The 25,322-nt window shown below is 41.7% G+C and overlaps 1 protein-coding gene across 1 annotated transcript in view; it reads right to left on the reverse strand.

Moving 5' to 3' along the window:
* cspg4 (chondroitin sulfate proteoglycan 4) overlaps positions 1-24,908 on the reverse strand; it is a 65,970-nt gene extending 41,062 nt beyond the window's left edge. Inside the window, exon 1 of the mRNA XM_061077177.1 lies at positions 24,833-24,908. Coding sequence (XP_060933160.1) covers positions 24,833-24,908 — 76 coding nt within the window. The remainder of the gene's footprint in view (positions 1-24,832) is intronic.
* Between the last annotated feature and the right edge of the window lie 414 nt (positions 24,909-25,322).

The raw sequence follows: 25,322 nt of genomic DNA on the forward strand, positions 1-25,322 counted from the left end.
GCTTTAAACATGTGGTCACAAAATTGCCCTATGGGGAAACAAAACCCCTGCGTCCCTGCCAAATCATTCACTGACAGTGGCCACTCGGTGCACTGTCAGTGAGCCTGAGGAGACGTCGTGGCAACATGCATCCTCTGACCCAAGCCGATGTTTACTGTACATAACTTTGCCAGATGTGATGTGTACACATGTGGCAACAGTGAAATCCAACAGTGTAATCTATGTTGGCCACACCAAATTTCACCTTGCTGGTAAAAAATGACACGTTGCTTCCAGCCATCTGTCGTAGTTTCTCCTAAACAGAGGCTTCACAGATGCAGAGATGACGGAACTGTTTAGATTAGCTGTTCACAGACACTTTTACTCAAAGTCTAAACACCTCTCATCTGGCCGACAGCCACTACTTCACCTACAGGAACTTTACCTGCTTTTAGGTTATAACGTTTAAGATAAAATTGTTGGGCTTGGTCACCACAGTGCAGGATAAGTCATGGGTGGGGAAGTTTAACTTAGGCTGACACTGTATCCTCCCTAAGATCCAAATATGTTATTTGAACCAGGATGGTGAAGATACTAGTTAACAGGGACCTTGGGTGTTATTTAGATAGTCCTGAATCACTATAAACAGATTCTACATGTGAATATACTGAATTTGTGGCCTTCTGGTTTCTGTGTCTTGTTTGACCGATCACGTTTTAACAGGCTTTGGTACTGCAGGTAAACAGTCCACGTGGAGAGTAGATGACGTGAAACACAGTGACCAAAATGCATTGGCTTTTTAATTTATTTGCATTCATAGGCAGATAGCTGTTGATAGAGAGTAGCAAAAAATGACGTCTGGACGTATTTGCTGAACCTCGAGGAGGCCTCATAGACAGAAAGCACTACAAGCTTCAGAAGAATTTAGAAAGGAAAAATATGATAAAACAGAGTAATTGGTAAGTACGCTTACGAGAGGCTGAAAAATAAACAGAGTGAGTACAGAAAGATGGAGAGCCACATCATATAGCTTTGTTTCATTCTGCTGCTCTCACAAGTTGGCACAGAACTTTAGCAGATCGACAGACAAAATCCTTATTAAATCCAATTTGCATTTAGATGATAAGAAGAGCAGAGAATGTGAGTGTGCTACTTCTCCGTATATCCAACAGATGTAATCACCTGTAATGCATCCATTGCCTCTGACTGATTACGGTGTTATTTCTTCATTTGTCTGAGAGAAGCCTCTTATAATCTTCCTTTGTGTAACCCTCGAACGTGCACGGCTGATTCAACTAAACTAAGCTGCATGTTTTAAGAGGCCACACGTGTTGCAGATGACTGTGGTGAAATCAAATGCCTTCCACACCGGTACCACCCAACTCAAAGATGTCAGCGGATCAGGGCTGCTTCCCCACTACAGAACAGATATGTGAATGTACCACATTTTAAAGACCTGTTGAACTTGACAAAACACTTGCTGCAAAGTCTGTGACAACTGAGCGCAGCCTTCAGGTATGCTCAGAAACATCAAAACAGCTCTGGTGTTAATGTCCAGTAGGAGTGAGGTTTCGTACATCCTGCATCTTTTGTATGTGAACAGCTCAACAATCACTTGTTGAAGTCACATATTAGAGAATAATTTCTCTCCAGATGACAGTAGGGCTCCTGAGGCTATGACGAGTTGTGTTTGGTGCTTTGACACAAAGTCAAAGTGCATGTTCTCGAAGAAATACAAAAAGACAAGTCAACAATGACACTAAGGAGGAAGGAGTTTGTTAAGAAACTTGGAAAAAAGCCAATTTGAGTCACAATCACATTTAGATTCTGGGTACAAGTGACATGATTTCAGTAGAATTCCTTAGAATGATTATTGCTTTATTTATTAAACAGCTGATAATTTCCTCTTTGAATTGTCTTGTCTATGAAATGTCGGAAAAACATCAAATAAGTTTCATTCAACAACCGCCCCGACTTCTATCAGAAAATAATCCTCCTGTTTGAGAAGGTTAAACCAGCATTTGCTCTACTTTTAATTGAAAAAAATACTGAAGGATTCTACTTTTGAGCTTTACTTTGTTCGACTTTAGTAAAAAGAACAAATTGATAATTAAAATAGTTGTCTAAGTAGAGTCTACAGATTGTTACAGCTAAATAATTCAGGGGATAAATGAAATGTCAAGAGCGGTGCTTCACTGCTCAAAAGGAAAAAGCTCAAGTTTAATTACTTTTGAAAAGGATCCAGGGCCGGGCAGGGGGCGAAGGCCCCAACGAAAATCTGATTGGACCCTTCAGTGTCCCTGTCCCTGTTTGGTATTCTTTTTTGAATTTTTTTTTATATAGTAATCACTTGCTGACATAAATATGCAAATTTGTTCAGAATTGCTATTTTCTAAGCCTTTTTTAAAAGAACACTTTGCTTGAACAAGAAACAACTTTCAAAGTATATATAATGATGTGTGGCTTTGCTCAAAGCTTTGGAGCTAACAGTAAACAAGGACTGACTTAAGGTGTAATTTCTAAATCAGGAATTTCTGCAGGATAATGGATGTATATCCGGTTCTCTGTGTAAATTGTGGATTCTAGAGAATAGACTTTAAATAACAATTTTTTGAAATATTTTTCTTAAAAGCTTGAATATTTTGTCAGTATTTACATCTGTTATCACTTTTCGTCACTCTTAGCTACTGGAGCCTCATGGAAGCTGAGGCTCCAGTTGAATGCTGAATGCTATAAATATAGTTTTCCTGCCTTAAAAAATGTAGCTCAAACTATGGCAAAATGAAAGTATGACTTTGAAATATATAAACATCGAATAAAAAACTAGAATCTGTTTGCATTGTGATCACTCCATGTCTCAACTGTTTCATGGCATCTGTGTCTTCAACGCCATTGACTGAGCAAGATTTAATAAGAGAAATCCATAAACTATCATAGCATAACATGAATAAGATTTACCCAGTGCATGTTTCAGAGCACACGCTCATCAAACCTGTGTACACTGTGTCAGAATGTGTCAGTTAATCCAAACCTGCCGCATCGTGTGAGAGCGTCACATCCATCATCAGGTAGACACATCCGTAATCTCTCGCTGACACAATTACATGTACTGATGGAAGTGCCACACACGGGTGAGGAACCTGATGGTATAAGACATGCTATAAGTGCAGATTGCTTGCGCATAATACTCACATATCGCTACACATAGTTTTACATACAACGCTGACAGTTCCCTTGATGTATCTAGATTTACGAGCACATTTGTCCGTCTCATCGAGGGGTGGGCGTCTTTTTGCCCACTTTGGGCGGTGAATATTGACAGGGCTGTCAAGTCTTTCATGAATCCAGGGGTTGGAGGAGCACAATGTTAAAACAGATTGTCAATGAAAGCAAGGGGGAGAAAGAGAGTGAGAGAGAGAGAGATGGAGAGAGGTCATCAACAATGCAGAGGAACTGAGGAACGTGTTTTTTTATTCTCTGCTGGAGGCAAACGCTCGATTGAGACAGTCACTATCTGGACTGAAGACTGAAACAAAGCCCACGACTGAAATCGATGCTCGCCTTCATAAAACCCTGTAGCTGAAAACAGATCGGAACCCGATAGAGGCGACAATTGTAAACGTTGTCGTGCTGGTGAATAAAATAACTTGAGCCCCTGAGGTTTTCAAAGTCTACTGATAGCAAATTTATTCAGCTGATAACACCAAGTATTGATTCTATGAGGTTTTTCTGATTAAGTGCAAGTCTGTAATTCATATCTGTTCATAATGTTCTTAAATGCAGACACATCCAGTTTTTAACACAACAATAACAGACCTATTTCATGCATTCATGCACACGATGATCGTTGTTTTTTTACTGCACTGACCATTGAGTTTTGCCTTCATGATCTAAAATGTAAATGTTACTGCTCAACTGAACAGTTGCACGTTTCATCCAGCAACTAATGTCAATGTAATGTCATGTTTAACTATACAACCCCAAAAAAGTGGACAGTTACAGTTCATAATGAGGCTGTAGTGATCAAACTCAACATACTGTGAAAAATCCTCCCCTCTCATTTGTGACATGCAAGTCATCAGAGAGTATTCAGCTTACTGAGAACATAGTCCGTACCTCGGTAGATTCATGTCATTAAAGGATCTACTTCTGCAGCTCCTGCTCCCTGAAGAGGATTCAGAGTGTGGAAGTCATGAAGGCTCTATGACAGATAATGTTCCCTTCTGGAACAAATGTTCTGTCCTTCACCTTCTTTCTTGTCCATTTCCCTTCTAATGTTTTGTGGACGTGGGTTCAACATGTTCTCATTCAGCAGACATCGTCACCGTGAGCGTGCATCTCGCAAGTCACTTAAACAGGTGTATATGCACCGGGTCAACGAATAATTTTTAAATTCTAAAGCTAAACAGCCTTGAATGTTGATCAGCAGCTGCAACTGGTGACGAGTTGCTTAACGTAACTTATAACTTTAATATTCAGAACTAAGCTGCTTGTACCTACATGTCACCTGTGCTAACCAGTGACAGCTGTGACAACAGAGCCTCTAATTCCAGGAAATTGGTTTGTTTTTAAGGTGTAACTTCGGCCACCTTAAAAATCCATTGGTCATACTTCGAATAACACTAAATGCAGCAAGGAGAAATATGTATAAGCGTATGGCTTTCCAACGTGACCACTTTAGTGTAAAAATTCATTAAGGCAAAAAAATGTCAGTTATGTCAATAGACATTAGAATAAACCTTACAAAGGTTGCATGCAGGTTGAACTTTGCAAAAGAGGTGAGGAGAAAGAAACTATCTTTCTTTAGTGTAACTCTGTGATGGGCACATTTTCCATGCTGTTGAATGTAAATGTGTCATATGCTGCTATCTTTGCCAGTATTTGTGTTGCAAGAGAGTGTTTTGGATAGGGGAGGAATATAGTGTTTGTGATTTGCTTTCAACTCATTCACGCTGAGATCCCAAATGTTGCCATACACCACTTGTCGAAATTCCCAGAGCACACACCTGCATATTCTTTGTCAACTTTCAAATATTTCCATGTAAAGCTGTTGACAGATTTTACTTGAAAGTTTTATTATTAGGATTGAATATCACAGCACCACACAATTCAGTGAGAGATTAAAAGTCAACAATTTTAAATTCGGGTGAACTCATGGGTGTTGTCACAGACATCAATCCGTCTGTTTTTGTAATCGAGGAAGAAATCCCATTTACCCACATTAAAATGTCAGTGTCAGTATGATGTCAGACAGTGGAAATGAGACCATCCTCTCTGATACAGCTCATCTTTAATCTCTTTGGTTAAATTAGAAATTGATATTTTAATGACACATCTTGCCCAGTGTTGCTTAAGATTTCAGTGAATCAATTTAATCACAGCCTATTGATGTATGACTTTTTAACTTCCTTATCACAAAGTGTGTATAAAGGACTACGGCAGAAAAAAAGGATTGTTAAAATAAACTCGAGTGGCTTTAAACTTCCCTCGCAGACCTTTTTGTGGATCTTTGGTTGTGATTTATAAGGTGTTACTTTACTTTAACAATGGCTGCATAGAACTATTCAATCTTCTTTCTAAAGAGGGAAATCCTATTCCTCTGGGTCCATCTGGCTTGTTGGGGAGGAGGGAACATCTATGATAAATAAACTTTTCTGTTCTCTCTCTTTAGTATAAAAATGTACAACATGGAACAGAGGGGCCTCCGACAGCACAAAACCAAAAGCTAAACCGTTTGCAGATGTGTTCACTGGAGCTTACAGGCTAAGCAAGTTAACCTTGCAGAATGTCAATATATGTGAGAACTGCTGTGCCGCAGCGTCTGAACATGCATATATTACTTGTCATATCTCACAGGGAGATCAAATTCCATGCAAGCAGATATAATCGTCATAAATCTGAGGATTAGCTTTTTGAGCATTTTCACAGATCTGGATTATCCGTCAAGCAGGCGACTGTGAAAAGTCTTCGCTCCCTACGGAAGTGTCTCCAACATCCGATGAACAAATGATGTTAAAAAAAAGAACCTAGTTCATTATGAAACATATCTGTCACAACATTTCTAACCTCTGACGATTGGAGAAATTCTCTTGGTAAAACTAAATAAATATTTCCATGAACTGAAATCAACTGAAAATGGGAGAGTGGATTTTAATATTCCAAGATAAGATAATCTTGAAAAAAAGCTGCAAAGAGGACATTCAAAAATAAACATGCAATGGGAACACAAGGGAATATTAAAATATAAATAGGATATAAATAATATATATAGTGCATACGAAATATACACAGTGTGAGCAGAATATATACAGTTAAACAGCATTGCACATTAGCAACTGAATTGCAAAATTGAAATTAGTTAAAATCTCTGGGAATGGTTGATGTAATATTTTAGATGTCTTTTTGGAGTCTCTGACATCACCTGTGTTGTTGCTGTCTGCCTGTTTACTCCTGTTTTGTGTTTGGGGATCAAACGAAAACAGCTTATGAAACTGTAAATTTAGCATCCAAGCAACACAAGCCAACCCCACAGTGAAAGCTCACGGAGTGTAATTAAAATTCCTCTGGATTTAAATGCGCTCTCAAGTACGCATGCTAATGGCCCTTTTGGGAGCTTCTTGGACTAATCGGAGAGACTGAGAAGTGTGTTTCCTTTCATTAATGGGTGAACACATGATTTCACAGCTCCCAACGTGATTATACTCTTATTAGGGTCAGACATTCATAAAGGCTCATTAGTAATTTCCCCCCATCATGTGTGTGGGTGATATCATTTCTATCTCTTCTGGTGCGGGTGCAGTTTTGCTTTGATCCCAGTGACTCAATCCCTTTTAACCGATTTGTAAGCCACTGACAGCTCGCGCCCGTACTTCACCGCGATGTCCAAGCCAAAGTCGAACCCCAAAAAATGACAAAAACGGAGGAGACCCTCTCTTTTGCTGGATTGATGCTAAAAATCATTCAGATTCAGTTCATATTAAACAGACCTTCAGGGTTCATCACATGCTTTTGATTATTTTTGACAAATTAAAAAACATTCATTCTGGACAGAGAGTTTGCACAATCTGCTCTCCCAGGCAGTGAACAAGCAGCATATGTTGAGGACAGGAAGCTGGAGAAGCATGCTCACCACCCTCATCCCCAGAAAGCAGAGCTCCACTTAAACACAAGTTATCTGCCATGACACCATCTCCCACTTTCGGGATCGCTGCTGGAGATTCGCCGTTACTGTGTGCTCTCTTTTAAAATAAAACGACTGAAATTACAGCACCACACTTTTGTGAATATTGGAAGCCCACCTGCGGGGACAGTTTATGTTCAAGTTAATTGAATAATGTGCGAGTACTCAGCGACAGCAGCTTAATTACCAGTTAACAAGCCATCATTGCGAATAGCCGACTGTGTGTGGCTGTCTTTAGCAGACAAATAGGACTTGGTATTTTGGGCATGCATAATACAGTTAAGTTTGCATGACTTCTTGTTTCCTTTCTCTGAGTCATTTCAAGGGTGTGGCACTGGATGCATCAGATTAGTTCCCATTAGTGCTTTATTCTGCCTTATTTGTTAGTTCTGCATGAAGTCTGTCTGCGGGCAGTTTTATAACCTCTTGTCTACACAGATTCTTTGTCCAAACATGACCTGATATATTCCCTCTGTGAGTTTATGGCTTTCAGTAGCTCAGATAAACTGAACTTGTATGGTATGATTTGGTTAGAGAACATAAAAGCTTTCACCAGATACCCAATGGGTGTCTACACTGAAAGGAATCTTCATTAAGTTGCTTCCCAAACCATATTTTCTGGCAGACGGGCTTGTTCCAAAGTTTCTCCCAGAACAAAAAGCATAAATATGGATAAAAATAAAAACAAAACAACCAAGTTTTCCTGGGAGCAAGAAAAGTGAGAAGGCTCTCAAATGTGTGACTCATCCCTCTGCCTTCATGCTTCAGATGGGCCAGACACATGAGAAAAACCCATAGACACACATAAACACATAAGGACCCCCATTTCCTGCTTTCACACAATCCTCCCAGCGAGCCACAGACACGCTCCACTCAATTCACTCGGGCTAAAAACACAGACCCGAGAAGGCATATGCACAGTGCTGGTGACATGGTAACAGAGGCAGGCTCATGACTACACGGTGTCAGTTCGAATCCCCAAAGGAGCGCGGGCTTGGGTGAATTCCGTTTCCTCCCTCCAAAATGGTCCAATGAGGCGCCCTTGAGCAAGACACGACAGTCGCAGTTGACCCTGGTGGCTCCCTGCCACGACTGCACTTAATGGCATGAGCGTGAAGCTGCGCGTTGCTAAGCGTCCAAACATTCCTGATCCCTGATGTACTCATCGCCCTCTCAACCTGCCATATGGAGAGCACATCAGCGTTCATGGCTGTGCTACATGATAACACAAACTGCTGTGAACATGGAGCCTATAAATCTACACCTAAATCATCACACTACTTACCAGTCGAACGTGAAGTGACAGCAAGTAACTGCACAGTTTCACACTCTGTGGTAAACAAACACAGATAGGAGACTTGACAGAGCTTTGGGAAAGAGACTTACAACACACGCACACACATGTTTTTTATCACAAACACACAACCCCCTATGCACAACCAGATCCGCCATGTGTACTATAGCTGATGACATGGAATGTGTTTGCTGTGTTTTACTGTGTGTTTGTCCTTTAACTGTGCCAAAGCTTTGAGGTGGTTTTGGATCGAAGAGAAGAAGTGTCTTTTTTAAACATTTATAAGCTGTGGGGCTCTCTGGTGCACAAGGGAGGGGCCGTCCAACCCGGGCTGCGGAGGAAACCGCCTCCCCTTCCAAAAAAAAAAATAAAAAAAGAGGCTAACCAAACAAATGGCACAAAAAGTTATTTTTCAGATGGCTACTGTAAAAGGAGTCTTTGTGTCCTCAAAAAAATCTAAGAGCAGAGGAGGAAAGGACAAATGGAAAGAAAGAGTCAAAGAGAAGTACGCGGTGTACTCAGTGGGAGGAGGGGATTTTCTGGTGAGCAGCAGAAGATGTATTTTGGGAGGAAAAGAGCTCCTTCATGAGGCTCCTGATCTGCTGTTTCACCAGAAGGCCTTGGCACGGTGTCAGGGCGTTGGTCTGCTTTCCAGCAGCGTCACTTTCTGTGCGACAGCAGCTTCATAAGACCTTAATAATGCGTTTTTATTTTTAACTGCTTCGGTTATCTGATGTGGCAGCGCTAAATGCAACCGTCCTGGTCAATGAGAAGCTGTAGTTAAAGTGAAGCACACGCAGACTGCCACTGTGGCTTCACTCTGACAGACAGCTCAAAGGAGAAATGAGCTGTACCGTTTGTCAATGGGTTACAAAGCGTGTACATTGAACGGCTCTCTTTTAACTGCGGCGCTGAACAATAGCTAAGGGGACACTTGTGCTTCTGGCTGCTGCAATGCAACCACAGAAAACCCATTTCAAGCATTTTACAAACTTATAACTAAATATACACTGTACGTGCCACTTCAAGCCTTTGGTGCTTTGAGTGTGTACATACATTGAGGTGTATAATAATGGAGTCGGCTGTGATGAAAAGCCTCCGGTGAACACCATCACTTTACAATACAGAGAAGTGGACCATTTCCTTAAACGCTTGTGAAGTCAAACGTATCTGAGTCAAGCCAGTAACAGCATCTGTTTATCAAACCTCCAGCGTCGTGGGTTTGAAACATGTATGTGGCACAACATGTGTTGACGCTTTTTATTCATATTTCATATAAATTCATAATGCTCGTCCTGTGAATCTCATGCAAATTAGTTCTGGCCTTTAGTTATGAATCCATTCACAGTTGTTTATTAGAACTTAAATGGGGTTGAGGAATTGAATTTCCCAGGCCAGATGCAGCAGCCCATATATCTCTGACTACTAATGAATGCTATTCCAATATGCACTGATTCTCAATAATCCTGCCAAAGGCATCCAGCTGGCATTCAGATGTTCTCAATTCCCCAAGAATAATGCCCATGGAAATAAACGCTGCTCTGCTCAGTATTGAATGCATCAATGATGCATTTTCATAAACATTGTACGCTGCGTCGCTTCCAAGACAATAGTTTTAAAAATAGGTAACACTATATATTTATATATACAATACTCCTGGTGTTGTGTCTTGGTTCTGGAGGATGTTGTGGTTCATAATATACACTCATAAAGTCAAATGATGTGACCAGCATTAAGATACATGTAATTTTTCATCCTGGTCCACTGACAGTGAAATCATTTTTGATTGTGTCTGGGAAACCTGGACATGCACGTTCTAGTACAACTGAATGAGCATCTGCTGCTATACTCGGGATGAACTCTGAAATGTATTCATAAGAAGCAAACATGCAAACACTTCTGGGACACAGGCGCACAGTCTTCATTCATTTGTGAGCAGTATGACTTGATAAGCCTCAGGCTCAGAGACATATCATGCGGTAGCTATTATTATAGAAGTCTGCTTCTCTCTGCCACATAGGGAAAATGCATTCCAGTCAAAGGGAGTTATGAAAGATGTCTTAGTTACGTGCTTTATTTCATCACTAATGCCTTTTGAAAAAAAAGGAGAATACCTTCATATTTATTTGACATGTGCTTTGACAAGTTGGGTCCTTGGCGAGACGGAGGAGAGCTGACACAGAAGGGCGCGGCTGGGTGGAGCTGGGCAGCGCAGGGCCGGTCCTGTTGGATTTGGCAACAAGGCGTCCGGCTCTGCTCCACCACAGCATCCTGCTCACACAACGAGTGCTCCACAGTCTTTACAGTGATTGACTAAAATCGTACCATGTGGCCCATATGAAACTGTGGCAGTCCCGAGGTTCTGTGGTTTTAACGTTATTTATCCATGCTTCACTCAACAATGCCGAGGGGCCCCTTTCGATTTCCTAAACAATAGCAGCTCGAGACTTAAGGGAAGGAAGTACATTATATCTATAACATGGGACACCTGCTCACAGTTACAGCGGCATTCATAAATCTAGCACAACAGACTGTTCCAGTACATGTTATCCAACCCCCCCATCCCCTAGCCTCCTCCACAAACACATCTTTTCAGGGCCACGGGGTTTGATTCCAAATGACTTCACTCTGGAGTGATGTGAAGCAGGAGTCAGCAGGGAGCTCAGGTGGAGAGCAGAATCAATACTTTATGACCTGCATTTAAAGCAGGCCTGAGGAGGACGGGTCTGCGCAAAGGTAAAATAATTTTCATCTGTGAAGGAATCAAACATACTGCCTTACATGATAGTAACACTTCACATTACAGGCCTGACACCACATGCTTTACGAACAGTGGTCTGATAATCTGAGGAGGATTGGGATTTTCCCTTCATGACAATCCCCCCCGCTGGTCGTTGGTCATGTACAGAGGTATTGATGAGGTGGATATTTTAAACTTAAGGTTATTTGACCGCTCTAGACCGAAGTAGCATCGGATGGGTTGACTTCACCCAATGGATATATTGGCGCTTTGGTGAGAGCAGGAATATACTGTTATGTTCAAATATTATATGTTTTCATTTTGGCATTATCTCTACCTCCACTAAGACGATTATGTTATCATGAACTGAGGGATGTGGTATGAATCAGGGAAGAAACCACAAATATATATGTGGATCCGGATCAGGGTGCAGATCCATTCTTTTTTCACTTTCTTTAGCATTGTGAGAGGGTGTTTTTCAATTTTTGGTGGATTTCTTAGAGGATATGTTGTGGATCTTTATGAAAAATGTTTAGGTGCATGATATTTAAGGTTATTTTGCAATTTGGTGTAGATCGAAATAAAAACCTGGATCTTTTGTAAGACAAGTATCACATTGGAATGACATTATTTCTTGAAGTACAAACATCAGGAAACACGACAGGGACCATTAACTCTGTCAATGTGCTTATGGCCAGATAACTATTGTTTTACTGTAAAATGTATCTGAAAAACATGTTAAAGCTGTCCTTTTTTTTCTTTTATGTAGATCTAAAGTGATTTAGCCTCTTGTGGACAGAGCAGAATCCTAACCCTCACTGACACGTCCATGCAGCTAATTCCCTGCATCAGCTCCCCAACTGTATCCCCTCAGCCCAACAGATGGGCTCAGGAATGCTGACCTGCATACACAAAGACAGATGTCAGGTAATGGCTGAACATTCCCTGGCAGTAATGTCAATTTCCAAACACCATTTTTTTTATGAGATTGTAGAGTGTGGCTCTTTCAGCGCTGTACTATAGTGTACGTGAGCGTTTCTCAGTAAAACACCGGGGAAGGCATGTTTTGCGAGGTCCAGCAGGATCTGTTCAAAAGGTCTGTGGGTTATGAGAGAAGGTGACGGGCTCTCATTAGAGGAGAAGGGGAAGGTCACAAGGATGCCAACGTGTCTTTTAGGAGCACAGACTGTAAGTGATTGAAGTCTTAAAGCAGAAGTAGCAGCCTGAAGTGTCACTGTTACAGTTTCAATTATACAGCCAGTAACAAGGATGCTCGGGCCTAATCAACAAACTGCTATTCAGGATCATTCTTGATTATGTGCAATTTCAACAATTGTTATCATACTGATTAAGATGATGTTCACTTTGATTAGATTACCAACATAATTGCATTCTCTGCTATTTACTTGTCATATAAATGCACGAGGGAAGCAGACATACCACACACAGAACCTTGAAGACAACACAACAGTCTTGTCTGCCTTTCACATTCACGTTCAATTATGTGTGTAAACGAAGTCCATAATTTGGCAAAGCAGTGAACCCAGTTTATTCCACTTTCAGTTGCCAGGAGAATGTTTGTGCTCTCAAGTTGCTGCGTGTTGGATGACACTAGGAGGATTTCTGTGTAACGGCAGCTGCTTAGCAAGTTTAGTGTGTTAGACGTTCAAGAAAATACATAATATGACATATTACTTCCTCACAGATAAGAAAAACATATTTTTTGGGGAATCTTTGATATTTTGTTGTGTGTGAAACTCACTCTGTTCCATCAGTTCTCTGAACGCACCACTCCTCAGCAAACCCATGTCCTATCTGATTTGATCATGTCGGTTGCGAAGTGGAATACATTCATTTTGTTGAGAAAGTTCGTTGAGGCTGTAAAAACATCTTCTAGAGGAGAATGTTATATAATTATGGGGTTATTTTCTTATTTTAAGGCTTGGACCACACTGAATAGATATTTCTATGTTGAATTGCTGACCTCCTTTCTACTCTGCTGCTGTGGAGTAGAAGCATGTCTGTATAACACTTTAGACCCACACTCCCAACACTTAGCTCCCATCCATGAGTTGACTCAATACTTACACCTGGTTCCAAGTGTCTCCTTCGTTATTGTCTTCGTTATTGTTTTGATTGAGAGATCCCTAGCAGCCGAAGGTAATGCACGTATTCACTTGTGGATGTGCTTCAAGCTGAGGGAACCTAAATTCATAGTATATGGATTTTAACTGATGAAAACATTGAGGTCAACTGTTTGAATCTAAAACCTTTTAGCTTATTTAGAAATTCTAATAAATGCCTTACACCAGACATGTGCCTGTCCGCTGTGACTAAATGGACACTTTGGTTACACGACACATCTTGTTTCTATCTGAACTATCTCCTCTTTTCATATATCCACTAAATTAGTTTATGCATTTAATGAACAGAGGGCACATCGAAACACCAGGAGCTTCCTCATGTTTCTAATGAGTGAATGTGCATTAGAGAGTTGGACAGCCAGAAAATGCAAGTTCAATGTTTTCCCCCTCAGGCTGGCCTTAAGCTAATTGCCATCCGATGGTTGTTGCTATCCCTTATGTGCAGCAAACACTTTCTTAAACTGCAAATTAGCCATAAAACAACTGGAGGTTATTGAGCAAGGATAGGACCACATTGCTTGTCGACTGGAATACTTAAGCAGGTCATCTGTATCATTGGTTTGGTCTAAAAAGAAATGGAAGCTGTCTTGCTGTAACTCCCTGGTAATTAAACTTCAGTTGTTTTCAGACATGACCTGCAGATAATTGGGTGGGGACTTTCAGCAGAGGTTTCTTTTCACACCTGAACTACGCAGCTGGAGATTCTCCACTCGCTTGCTGTGAATCCTGAGGAGGATCGGCTGCTCCGTTGGCACATCGGCTCCTCGGGAATCTCTGTGGACTTTTTAATAGGGGGGCAAACGGAGACCATCCACAAAACCTCTGGAGGCTCTCACTCTGACAGAGAGCCTGTGTGGAGAAAGTCCAGAGGATCTCGATGAGCTCAATGCCTGTCTGAAGGCAGCCTTAATGTCCTTCCCCCTTCAGTGGACCAAAAGAACAAAATTATAGTGAGAGCCTGACAATATCACCAAATCCAAACAAACTTGTGTCCCCTGTGGTCACTTATACGATGGAGATTTGTCCTGAAGACAACTGCAGGAATGCAATTTTGGCTGTAAAGTCAATCGCCGGGGTCACACGGTCATCTCCCCTATTCTGTATCTTCACATTCCCCAGGAGCCTCTTCCCATGGCCAAGTCTGGCACGATACAGTGCATCAGATTGCAAAGTTGGCCACAAGAATACTGGTTGATCTTGGTGCACACTCATGCCTCCTGTTATCTGCATTTCTTCTGGTTTGGCTGATCCTTTGTTGACTTCAGTGTGTTCAGCTGTTGTTGTCACTTGCTCATGGGTTCTAGTTCTTTCTATCACTTCCTCACAATAGCTTCATCTTCTTCCACATGTTTAGTGTCTCTGTTTGTTCAGTAGGGCATGTCATCATTTTAAGCTTCATCTCCCCAAATTTAGCTAATTTGACTTTTCCCAATTCCCAACCTGTATCCAAGCCATTATTCCCAATCCTAATAATAATTAAATGATTATGATCTAAAACTTTACCATTATTTTACTTCGAAAAATCTTCCTGTTACAACTAAAACTATCCAACTCGCCTGATCACATGAGCAGATATCTCTGGGCCGTACATGACAAAACACAGATAACGGAATTTTTATTCCGAATTGAATGGTAACTTACACCCAGATTTGTTCATCACACTGTTGTATGGAACCAAGTTGAACTTCCAACATCTGTTTTGCCATAGCCATGTGAAAGATTCAATTAAACAGGAGGCTTGGTTGTCTGGTTTGGCACAACCAGTGACGAGTGCTCTAGCTCGGCTGTGCAGCTGTTCTGTGCTTCATGCAACTTTACAGGCAGCCGTACTGTCACTCAATCCAGACCATGGGACACGTCATTTCCTCTGGTTATTTTAAGCCTTCATAACCAGCGGGATGACGACATTTGTTCTGGTCAGTTAACAGTGGGTTCTGTGTGAACCACAGCACATAGCGAATACACGCCCTCACACACACAGACACACACACACCATGAGCGCAGACACATAACCTCCACCCTGGATCCCCCCCCCCCCCTCCATCTTACATCAGCCCCATGTGAAGCAACGCGCTCCTTTGTTGGTTTCTCCCGTCTAGCTATATTTATCTGGTGCATGCTATTCCAGACTGTCATCTGCCAGATCCCAGGCTTGGTGCTATCCCCAGCCCCCACGATTCTGTCTGAACCCAGCCTGTAATGAGGCCGTCTGGCGTCAAATTACTCTGAACACTCCATGGTGGCTCAGCGGTGCTGATGAAGATTTTCAACAGAGCGAGGCTACTGCAGATCTGCCTTTATGTCAGCATGCTGTGAAAAGTGGCCCTTGTAACTGCAGCTTCCCTCTGCAGTGTAGTGGAAGACTGTGTTGACGAAGCGGGGTGTAAATATTTACATAACTCAAAATCCTTCTTGTGGAAAATAAAGAAAGTCTGGTCCCATTCTTGGTTTCGTCCATCCGATATCGTCTAGGAGTCAGATGTTTGACAAAATGTCCAAACTTTATTCATGTGCCAAAACTTAGTCCATAACCAAATGCAGTGAGGATAAATATTCTTTTTTGCTCAGGAGATTCACATAAAAGTTCCTCCAGCTGAAGATGAATCCCTTCCGTTGTCTTTAAGCAAAGGTTCAAAAATGTCTCTGAGTCGAGAGCTAATTAGAAGCAGAAAAAACTATTAGTTCGGAGTCTGATGTCTCATGATTAACCACAGCAGCCTTGTGCTTATGAGTCATACACCCTCAGGGCAGGAGGGAGTCCCCGCACTCACAGTGGATTTCTCTATATTTAAAATAATGAGTCATATTCCTGTGCGAGCTACTGTCCCGTCGGACCTGTAGAAATTGTAGACGCGAGTCTTTGAGGAATAGCCTTATGTAGAATGCAACCTAAACATGTGAATTGTAACTGTAACAACTGAATATTAAAGAATGCTGTTCTTCTTTGTTAGTGTTACAGTGTGGCTCACTGTAAAAGGAAGCTTCTAAAAAACAGCAAAGATCCCAGGAGGTGAAGGATCGCTGAGAGAACATAAAACACATCTGATAACAAACTACTCTCTCTATGGGCTGTTACAACAGCTCCTTCAGATCTAACATTCTTCAAACGTTGTCTAATGGTGGCACTCTCGCATTCTTACATTGCAGTTGTTTTGTCTATATTAGGCAAGAGCAGCGGCGGGACAATTTGATTAAAGCCTGCAGCTCTGGCTCAGCAACTAGCTGACCAAGTCGAGTCCAGATGTTGGAGTGGAAACCTCTGTCTTTTCATAACATGTCTCCGATGAATCAGCCCCCACTGGAAACATTTCCCATGATTCACGTTGCTTTTCCAGTAGCTTTTTTGCTAAGCCACTGGTCCGAAGCCACCGATCGGAGCATGTGAGTTACACGTGATGCAGAGGGTTACACAAAGCCGACATTGTTCCAAAATCAAATTCAGACATTAATCTATATCATTTGATCAGTATCTGACGATATTTACAGTTGATGCCATTCATGATAAACATGAGAGACATTTTGGGGGATGGGAGGTAAATTGACTGAGTAATTTCGCAAACTCCCTCTGGGGTGAAAATACATTTTGCTGTTCCCTTTTCCATTTAATTTATTTTCATTGGGTAAGAGACAGAGTGGCAGTGAGAATATAACTAATTCCTCTTTATTCAACCAAAAAATGATTAAACAGACTATTCTCTGGAAAAAAAAGAAAAAGAAGGAACCCACAGAGGCCACTCGTATCGAGACATCTGGTCATGCATAATTTCTGCTTATTGAAAACTTCGCTGTTCAGTGATGATGAGATTTTTCTCCGAGTCTTCCATTGTGTGCACTAAACAGCTCTTATCAAAAACAAACACACAGAGTTCAGTAGCTGAAGTGGAGGAAGAATATGAGTCACTTTTTATTTGTGTTATCATTCTGTAAAGCCCTCTGTAAATAGGTTTTAAAAAGTTCTTTATGAAAGATTCAATAATTAATAATAATAATATTATCATTATTATTAGAGTTATTATTAGAAGTTTTTCACAGGGTCAAGATGCGCACTTTGATTTTCAGTGTTCCACTTCAGGTCTTGGCCACATAATTATCCAGCTTGTAACCTTCAGTGCATGACATTATCATCTACAGTACATTAGTACATCTACATGGGAAACATTTTGTCTTATTACATTTTTGCAGCATGATTGACATTCTGCATTCTTATTTTTATCCATATCCTGTTGCCTGTTGCTGCAATGATCCAATATCCTAGAAAACATCATGAATCAAACTTAATCTGATATTCCACATTTCCAAGAAATCCCGTTTTTGGCCAAGGTCATAAATTTAACAGTACTTTTCCCAGAGCACGGTTTTCTTTTGTCTACTGTTGGATTTCAACTGAAACTGAGTTGTTCTGGCCAATACTTTGGTCCTGGCTATAACATTTCAACAACTATTGAATGCAAAGTCACATTCATGGTTTCCAGAGAGTGAATCGTACTACCTTTGGTATTTACCTTGTAAGTTCAACATTTTATTGGGGAATTATTTACCTGTATGACCTATTACAATCAACCTCAGGGGGGAAACTTTTTGTTTGGTGCCAATTAGCAAATGTTCTGATTCTGATTTGTTAAACTATGATGTTAGCATGCTAAAGTAGGTAGGCCTATTGCAAATACTGTGTCTAAGTGCACTACTGTTACAAATATAGTAGCATGGCTGTAGACAAGTCTTTCCTTGCTAGAAACCCTGATCTATGTCTAATAAAAAGTGTTTTTTAAATCGTTTCAAAATAGGCTGATAGGGGCTATCATCAGAACTTTCATCATGTCTAAAATTTAAAGGGATTTCACCAAAAACACTTTTCAGCCATTACTTTGAGCCGTTCTAAGAAACACCCCCCCCAAATTTGGAGATAAAGGCATGAACAGTTTTTAAGAAATTAAAAGGACCGACAGACAGAGAGAGAGACATTTTTCTTATTGGTCGAGCTGTCAGAGAATACAAAGTAGATCAATGTTCTCTAAGAGAAGTGTGGTGAGCATCTGTAACATGTCCATACGTTGCAATATCGAAATATAAAAAATGCTGTTGAACTTTATTATCACATGAAAAACCCGGGCTGGCCCCAGTCTTGCAGCTGTAAAACTTTTTGATTGCCTTCAGCAAGGCCTTTTCAGTTCAGTCCCCTGGAATAAATGCTGGCTGTTTTCCCTCCTTGCCTCATGCAACCCTAACCCCACACGGTGCTGCCGGTGGAGGCAAGACTGTGTCCTTAGAATTGCCTAAAATTGCATGGAGCAAAGGTAATCACAGTTTAACAACAATTTGAAATCCCAAATTGCCACTTGCAGACCTGGAACCTGGGTGAAGACCATCCATCAATAAACTGCTGCACCCCCTCCCCTACAATCCGCTTATGTGACTGACATGGAAGGGGCTAGAATAACATGGGAACACACCATGAGATGGCCTTTCACCTTCCACCTAGGGACAGAATCTGGGCCTGTGTTTATGTACAGAAAGACTTTTGTGTACACACCCAGGGCTAAATGAGGTCTGTGTGTGGGCCGTCTGCCTGCTCTGAGCAGATCATGGCTCCTAAAATATAATCTAAGCCGCCTGCTGCTGACAGCCAGCAACCTCAAAGAGAGCAATGTGGGTAAAGATCATCTGCCGGGGGAGTATAGAGTCCTCAGGGCGAGGGACATGTCTTTTTTTCAGTACACTTGCATCACAATGAGAATAAACTGAGCTGTGATATCTGCTTTTGAAGTCACTGAGTCCTCTGCTTTAAGTGTGACAACAATGCGAGTGACGCACAGAGGAGGAAGGGATAATTTCACTCTTATTTCAAAAGGGTTCAGCATTTGGCACATTTGCAGCCATTGTGACGACAACTCTGACGATAGCATATCACATGTTTCTCACGCTTAAAAGGATCATTCAGATTCGGTTAATAGACATTATTCCTGGTAGTAATTATAACAGTGGAGTTGCCAAGTTATTAGCTGAGATATTAAAAAGAAGCCAGATGGGAGAAAAGCATGAGCAGTCAGATTATCAGACTGACTTTAGAGAAACATCTAGACTGAGCCTGATGAACAGACTATGTGGCCTTGGGGAGGGGAAAAAATGCATCAGTGGGCGCCTGTTGATCCCCCCCTTTCTGCAGTTCTCTGGTATATGTTATAGTTTATGGTGAATTAATTGAATTAGTTGATATTATATAAGCACAATCGTAACTAAGACAATGAGACTTTAAAGCTAGGGTTGGTAGAGGAAAAGTTAGCTAGGGCAGGCTACACTTTGAAAAAATGACACTCTCGCGAAAGCTACACCCTCAAACACACAAGCGTGCACTGACTGACAATGGCTGTAAGACGTCTTCCCTGCGACTTGCTTGCCAACTTCTAGTTGCCATCTCTTCTTCAACGCTGTAAGTCTCTTCGGGTGAAGGCTCTGGTCATGAGCAGCGACAGACAGGACAGTGCAACCTGTCCTTTCTGACATCACTGGCTTTGTTTATTATCTCTTTCTGATGACTGTTGAAATATTCTTCACGTCCCAAAAGCCATTATTGAATACAAACAAGATAAACCTTTTCTTGGAAACAAATCACCAACCCTTCCTTTAACTTGGAAACCATCTACACATCAGAGCCATGATACATGATGATGCATTTGTTACATTGTGATTTATGGATGCAAGCAGTATCACCAAATCAACAAATTTCCAAAGTAGACACCATATGTGCTTTGGAGCTTAAGAGTACCTGAGAGTCAATGGGGCCTGGGGGCAGCTTCCCATTTGTTCCAATCTTAGCCAAATTTATTTATAATTGAAATGAAACACGAAAAATAATATATACCCAAAATTTAAGCATCCATCACAGTCTACAGATACCAACTTTGACTTACTAGCCCAAATAAGAACGTAAAGACAAGTACTGTAATTACTGGGCTGTCATGCGTCTCTCATCGTTGCAGGTAATATATAAAGTTCTAGTGGTAGGAACAAGATGAAGTTAAAGAGAGGACAGGAGTGGGGTGAGGCAGGTTGCCGTTCAACTAACTTTGGATTCTTGCAATGATGTTTGCCTCGGGCCATAACTCCCCCCCAACCCAAAAGAAATAGTTAATAAAGCATGACTCACTGAAACTTTCTCTCTGAAAGTGGCAGGATGAAACATCAGGCAGGCAGAAGTGAGGGGGGTTATATCATATTAGGAACATTATCAACATTGGTCCTGTCCCATGCTCAGAGATGTTATGAATGTTTCATTTCCATGCAGCAAACTCGTTAGGGAAGAGAAATCCTCCCAATGTACAAAAATAACTCAGGATGTCGAGCACTTATGTTCCAGAAGAAATGCCCTTGTTCTGCAGCAGACGTTTTTACTTTTGATATGACCAGTTAAGAGTTTAAAGTAGAATTACATGTGTGCAACTTTTGCAAATTCTAAAGCTGTTCTTAGTATTAACATAAAACGTTTCAATCGTGGAACAAGTGTTCGGTATTCTGTTATAGGTTATAGCTCATATTTGGGCCAGATGATAATAAAGTGGTAATATATGAATAAAAAGGAAATTACATTTTTTAATAGTCACAATGTTAGATAAAGTGGAAATTTATTCAGATATGAGAATACAGTCGTAATTTAACTTGAAAAAGCCATAATACTCTTTTATCGTAATTTCCGACTTTTTTTCTTACAATATACTTCCTTTAATCCTCAAAATTGCTGTTGCAGTTGTATAATGAGTTTACATGGAAATAATTGAAAACAATAATAACATGTAAAAGTCCCCCCTATGTCTTACACACCTGAAGTGACTTTAGTTTCTGGACATCCAGTCCTTTCAGTGACATGTGGATTCTGCGCTGCATTATAAACACTCCACATTTCCTTTGCATGGATCAACTCCAAATGCCCCATTTCTATTCTGTCCTAACATTGTGTTGTGTTTAAACTGAGAGGTGAGGGGAGGGTCACAAAGTGCGTCTGTGGGACCAGCACAAGCAGCAGAACGCTAATCTCATCAATTTCCCAATGCAAATATTGGATTTATTAATCTCCTGTGCAGACACTTGTAGTCACACCATGCTCTCTTGCCAACTCTCAAGGAACACATAGCAGCCTTGTATACAGACACTTCACAAAGCCCAGGCAAAAATCCATATTTATTTTTTTCCTGTTGCCATGGTGACAGTGTACTCCAGGGGCGATAGCGGGCTCATGTGCAGTCTCAGGATGCAAATCCCCACGTTGGATTTTGTAATTGAAAATGCAAACACATTCAGGAGCAAGACATCTGTAAAGGACTGACAAATGTGCACAAACCAGGCAGTGTTCACCCTAGATGTTCTTCTCCTATTATATGTTATTTGACCAATTTAAGAAAAACACTCACAAGTTTGATCATTCCATCAATGTTCTTAGAATATTGTCTGTGAAAATGTGATTGTATTACAAAATGCACATTCGGACATTTATTTTTTACTAGTTTTAGATCAATAAAATACATCTGTCAATACATCCATCCATTCATCTATCCCTTCCCCCCTCCATCCATCCATCCATCCATTCACTATGTTGTTAGTTTTGGACACAGAGCTTTGCTAGTTCTGCCTATAGGGTTCAAATGTGTATTTTTTTAGGTGGGGACAACAAACAACTTAGTAGAAAGGTTGATAATGGAGCAAGCAGGAACACCCCAACAGTCGATGGGGTGTGGCAGTCGATGTGGCTTCCTGCAGGAGCAAAGAACCAGAACAGATTTGCACAACAACATCAGACTTTGTGTACACCGATCACAAGGCGCAAAGACGGGAAACAAACTCTATTGCCAGGCCAACCGAAACAACATGTAAGCACTGGAAAGCAATTTATGGTTTGGAAATGACTGCCCTGCCATTTGTTTCCCCCTTTCTTTCCAGTGGTGGTTGAATGGTGACTTTAATAGCCACTAAAGATATACAGAGCAGCAGGGCATTTTAAAAGACTGAGCTGGAACATGTCGCATCCAATTCCAGATCGAGCCATGATAAAATGTTCATCTTTTGATTAAAAAGAAAAAGAGTGGTGTCACATGTCTGCCAGATACAGAAACCCTCTACTTTCAATGTTTAATAAAGATGTGTCTGTTTTATATTCTCTGATGCACAGAATCTAAAGTTTGGGTTTGGAGTTTTGGAGTATTTACTGACCCTGGGCGGGTGAATGACTCTTCAATCCTGCCAATAATAAATGAAAGGCTGTTACTGCATTAGAATCCTCGATGCATTAAAGCTCAAATATATTGACTGTGAAAACTCATGAATTTCCATGTGCAGAGAGAATTACAGAATTGATTTGGTGAGCCACTGCTCTTGCTCACGCTGCATCATAATTGTTCCAGTGGCTGTTATGTGGGCGGATGAAACACGGTGGCGTAAGACTATGGGAAAGTGGTAGGTTGCACCGCTGAAGAAAAAGTTATGAGAGCGGGGACAGTTCAGGATTTGTCTCACATCATTTTGGCTTTTGTGCATAAAAGTTCCTGGAGGTTGAGGAAAGAAGAAAGCGTGGGTGCAGGCCAACTGTTTCAGCATTTCAGGAAAGATGGCACAGTGCTTCTTTAAAAGAAGGGGCCTGACTCCAGGAACACCCAAGTATCTGAACATCAAGTGGCGCATGGCATGTGACATTTTGAGGGGATAAACACAGGGAAGAAACCCTGTGTAAGCCTGCTAGGAAGCTGGTGGAGGAGTCCCCTGACAGCTTGTGGCAGGCATTTTGTAGAGCGGAGGGGGGGCCAGAATCTAATCAGTGACTCGGTACATCTGGTCAACATTAGCATGTCGTTCTCCAGGGTCAGTGGGGGAACACTGTTCACACTGAGGCAGCGAGGCTTAATTAGACGAGGAGAAATTGTTCCCTCGTATAAGTTTTCCCCCCAGTTTGTTCCTGCCATCATTTTGATTAGGGAAACATTTAGTCTTGGATATGTGGAAAAAATCCATCAGCAGCGTTCACGCAGGCATAATGCTAACCATTGTCTCCACATCTACATGGAGCCGCTGCACTGTTACGCAAAAGGTTTCTGCAAATTGCCATCAAACTCAATGTGACCGCTCTCAAACAGCGCTCCCTGTTTGCTCAGTGTATGGCTTATTCTTTCGCGGAGGTGTCTCCGTCACGGCAGCCAGTGGGGTTTATCTATAATTGAGCAAACAGAGGGGCAGATGACTCTTTTCATGCTTGTGGTGAAGAGATCACACTGCATAAGAAGTGACTCCAGCTCTCCAGCTGAGCTTTGATTCCATGCCACTGAAACAAAGCGATTCTGCTCCACGTTCAGATGAAGAGACGCTGTCTTTTTTTTTCCACTTTCACTGCCAATAAGACACTCATGGAGAGATTTGCCCAGACTTAATTGGAGTGAAATTTGCACTGAGAGTTTGCGGATCTGACAGCTGGCAGGAAACAATGCGCTCAAACAGCTGCTCTAAGTCCAAGGCCGATGCTGCCAACTCTCCATTTGTACACATTTTATGCTGAGGTGACTTGGTTAAGCTGTTTCCTGCCTAAGTTGAAGACAACTTCCATCCACATGCCGGATTAGCTTCACCCCAAACACTGAGCAACTCAGCAACTGTACTCACACTCCAGAGGAATAAGTAGGAGAACTGAACCATAATATCACACTGAGAAAGGTACATCTGTAGCTGACTTTACTGGTCCACTATGGGGCCATTGTACACTTTGGCCTGCCAGCATCCCCCTCCCTGTTGCACACACACACACACACACACACACACACACACACACACACACACACACACACACACACACACACACACACACACACACACACACACATACAGCCTCTCTCACTCCCTCTCCGCCTCTCACACTTTCATCTCTCCTCTCGGGCTGCACAGGGAGCAGCTCTAGCTGTCACTGTGCACTTCCCTCTGAAAGAGGCATTCATTGCTGCCGGCAGAGGGACCTCAGCTCACCTTCTAACCACAGAGGGCTGCAGCTCGCCACCTCCTGCCTTTTAGCAACACACTTTCAATGCAGACATTCTCAAAGTAAATGTGCTCCCAAATTCAATCAGGCACAGACTGAGAGGGAAAGAAAAAAAACTGCATGAGATGAGAAACCGACAGATGTGGTCTCAGACCTTGGACCAGGGTAAGACCCGTGGCACATCTTTCCCCCTCTTGTATTGAGTTTCAAGGAAGGTTTCACTGCTGAGCAATGAGTGGTATGAGAGCTGTGAGAGTTGACAACAAAAAAATACCTATTCTGGAGGTTAGCCATAAACTTTGTGCTCACATTGATATTGTTGCAGGTAAAAGTTAAAGTGTGTGGAGTTCAAGTTCGAGGCATTAACTCATCAGTTTGTCATAGTTTGACCAATGCATTTGGGAAAGCCTCCCAGGGGACGCTTATCTGATTTCCCGCGGTGCATCTCTGACAGAGGTGAAAACTAACAGTGATTTACAGTTTCACTTACCTCCGTGACCGGGGCTGGGGAGGCAGAGCAGCAGGGTCAGGAAGGCACCGACCGGGAACGAGTGCAGGGCTCTCATATTGTTCATGCTGAAAGTTTAAGTCCTTGACTCTCACGTTAAAGACACGCCATTCAGAAGTGACTGAATGAGTTTCCAGTTTTGGGACCTGCTACAGGATACTCCTCTGTGTGAAGGGGCAGGGCTGGGGAGGAACCATGAGAGGGACGCCCTCTTTCAACCCCCCCCCCCCCCCCCCAAACGCACACACATATTTAACAGCGGACTCAGTCACACAAGTCTGGTATATCATATCCTGCCTCCCCCTGCTGCCCCTGCACTTACACATTCACAAGTTCAAGACTAGTTACTACACACATATGTGCAAAATATCACACATACAAACACATGTATGCCCATTTACATATATATCTGAAATGCTTCCTGAACCATGACTTAAATCGAACACTTCCAAAGAATCTCTTGCCTCTGTCT

The sequence above is a fragment of the Limanda limanda genome, chromosome 8 (assembly GCF_963576545.1).
Source record: "Limanda limanda chromosome 8, fLimLim1.1, whole genome shotgun sequence".
Lineage (NCBI taxonomy): Eukaryota > Metazoa > Chordata > Actinopteri > Pleuronectiformes > Pleuronectidae > Limanda > Limanda limanda.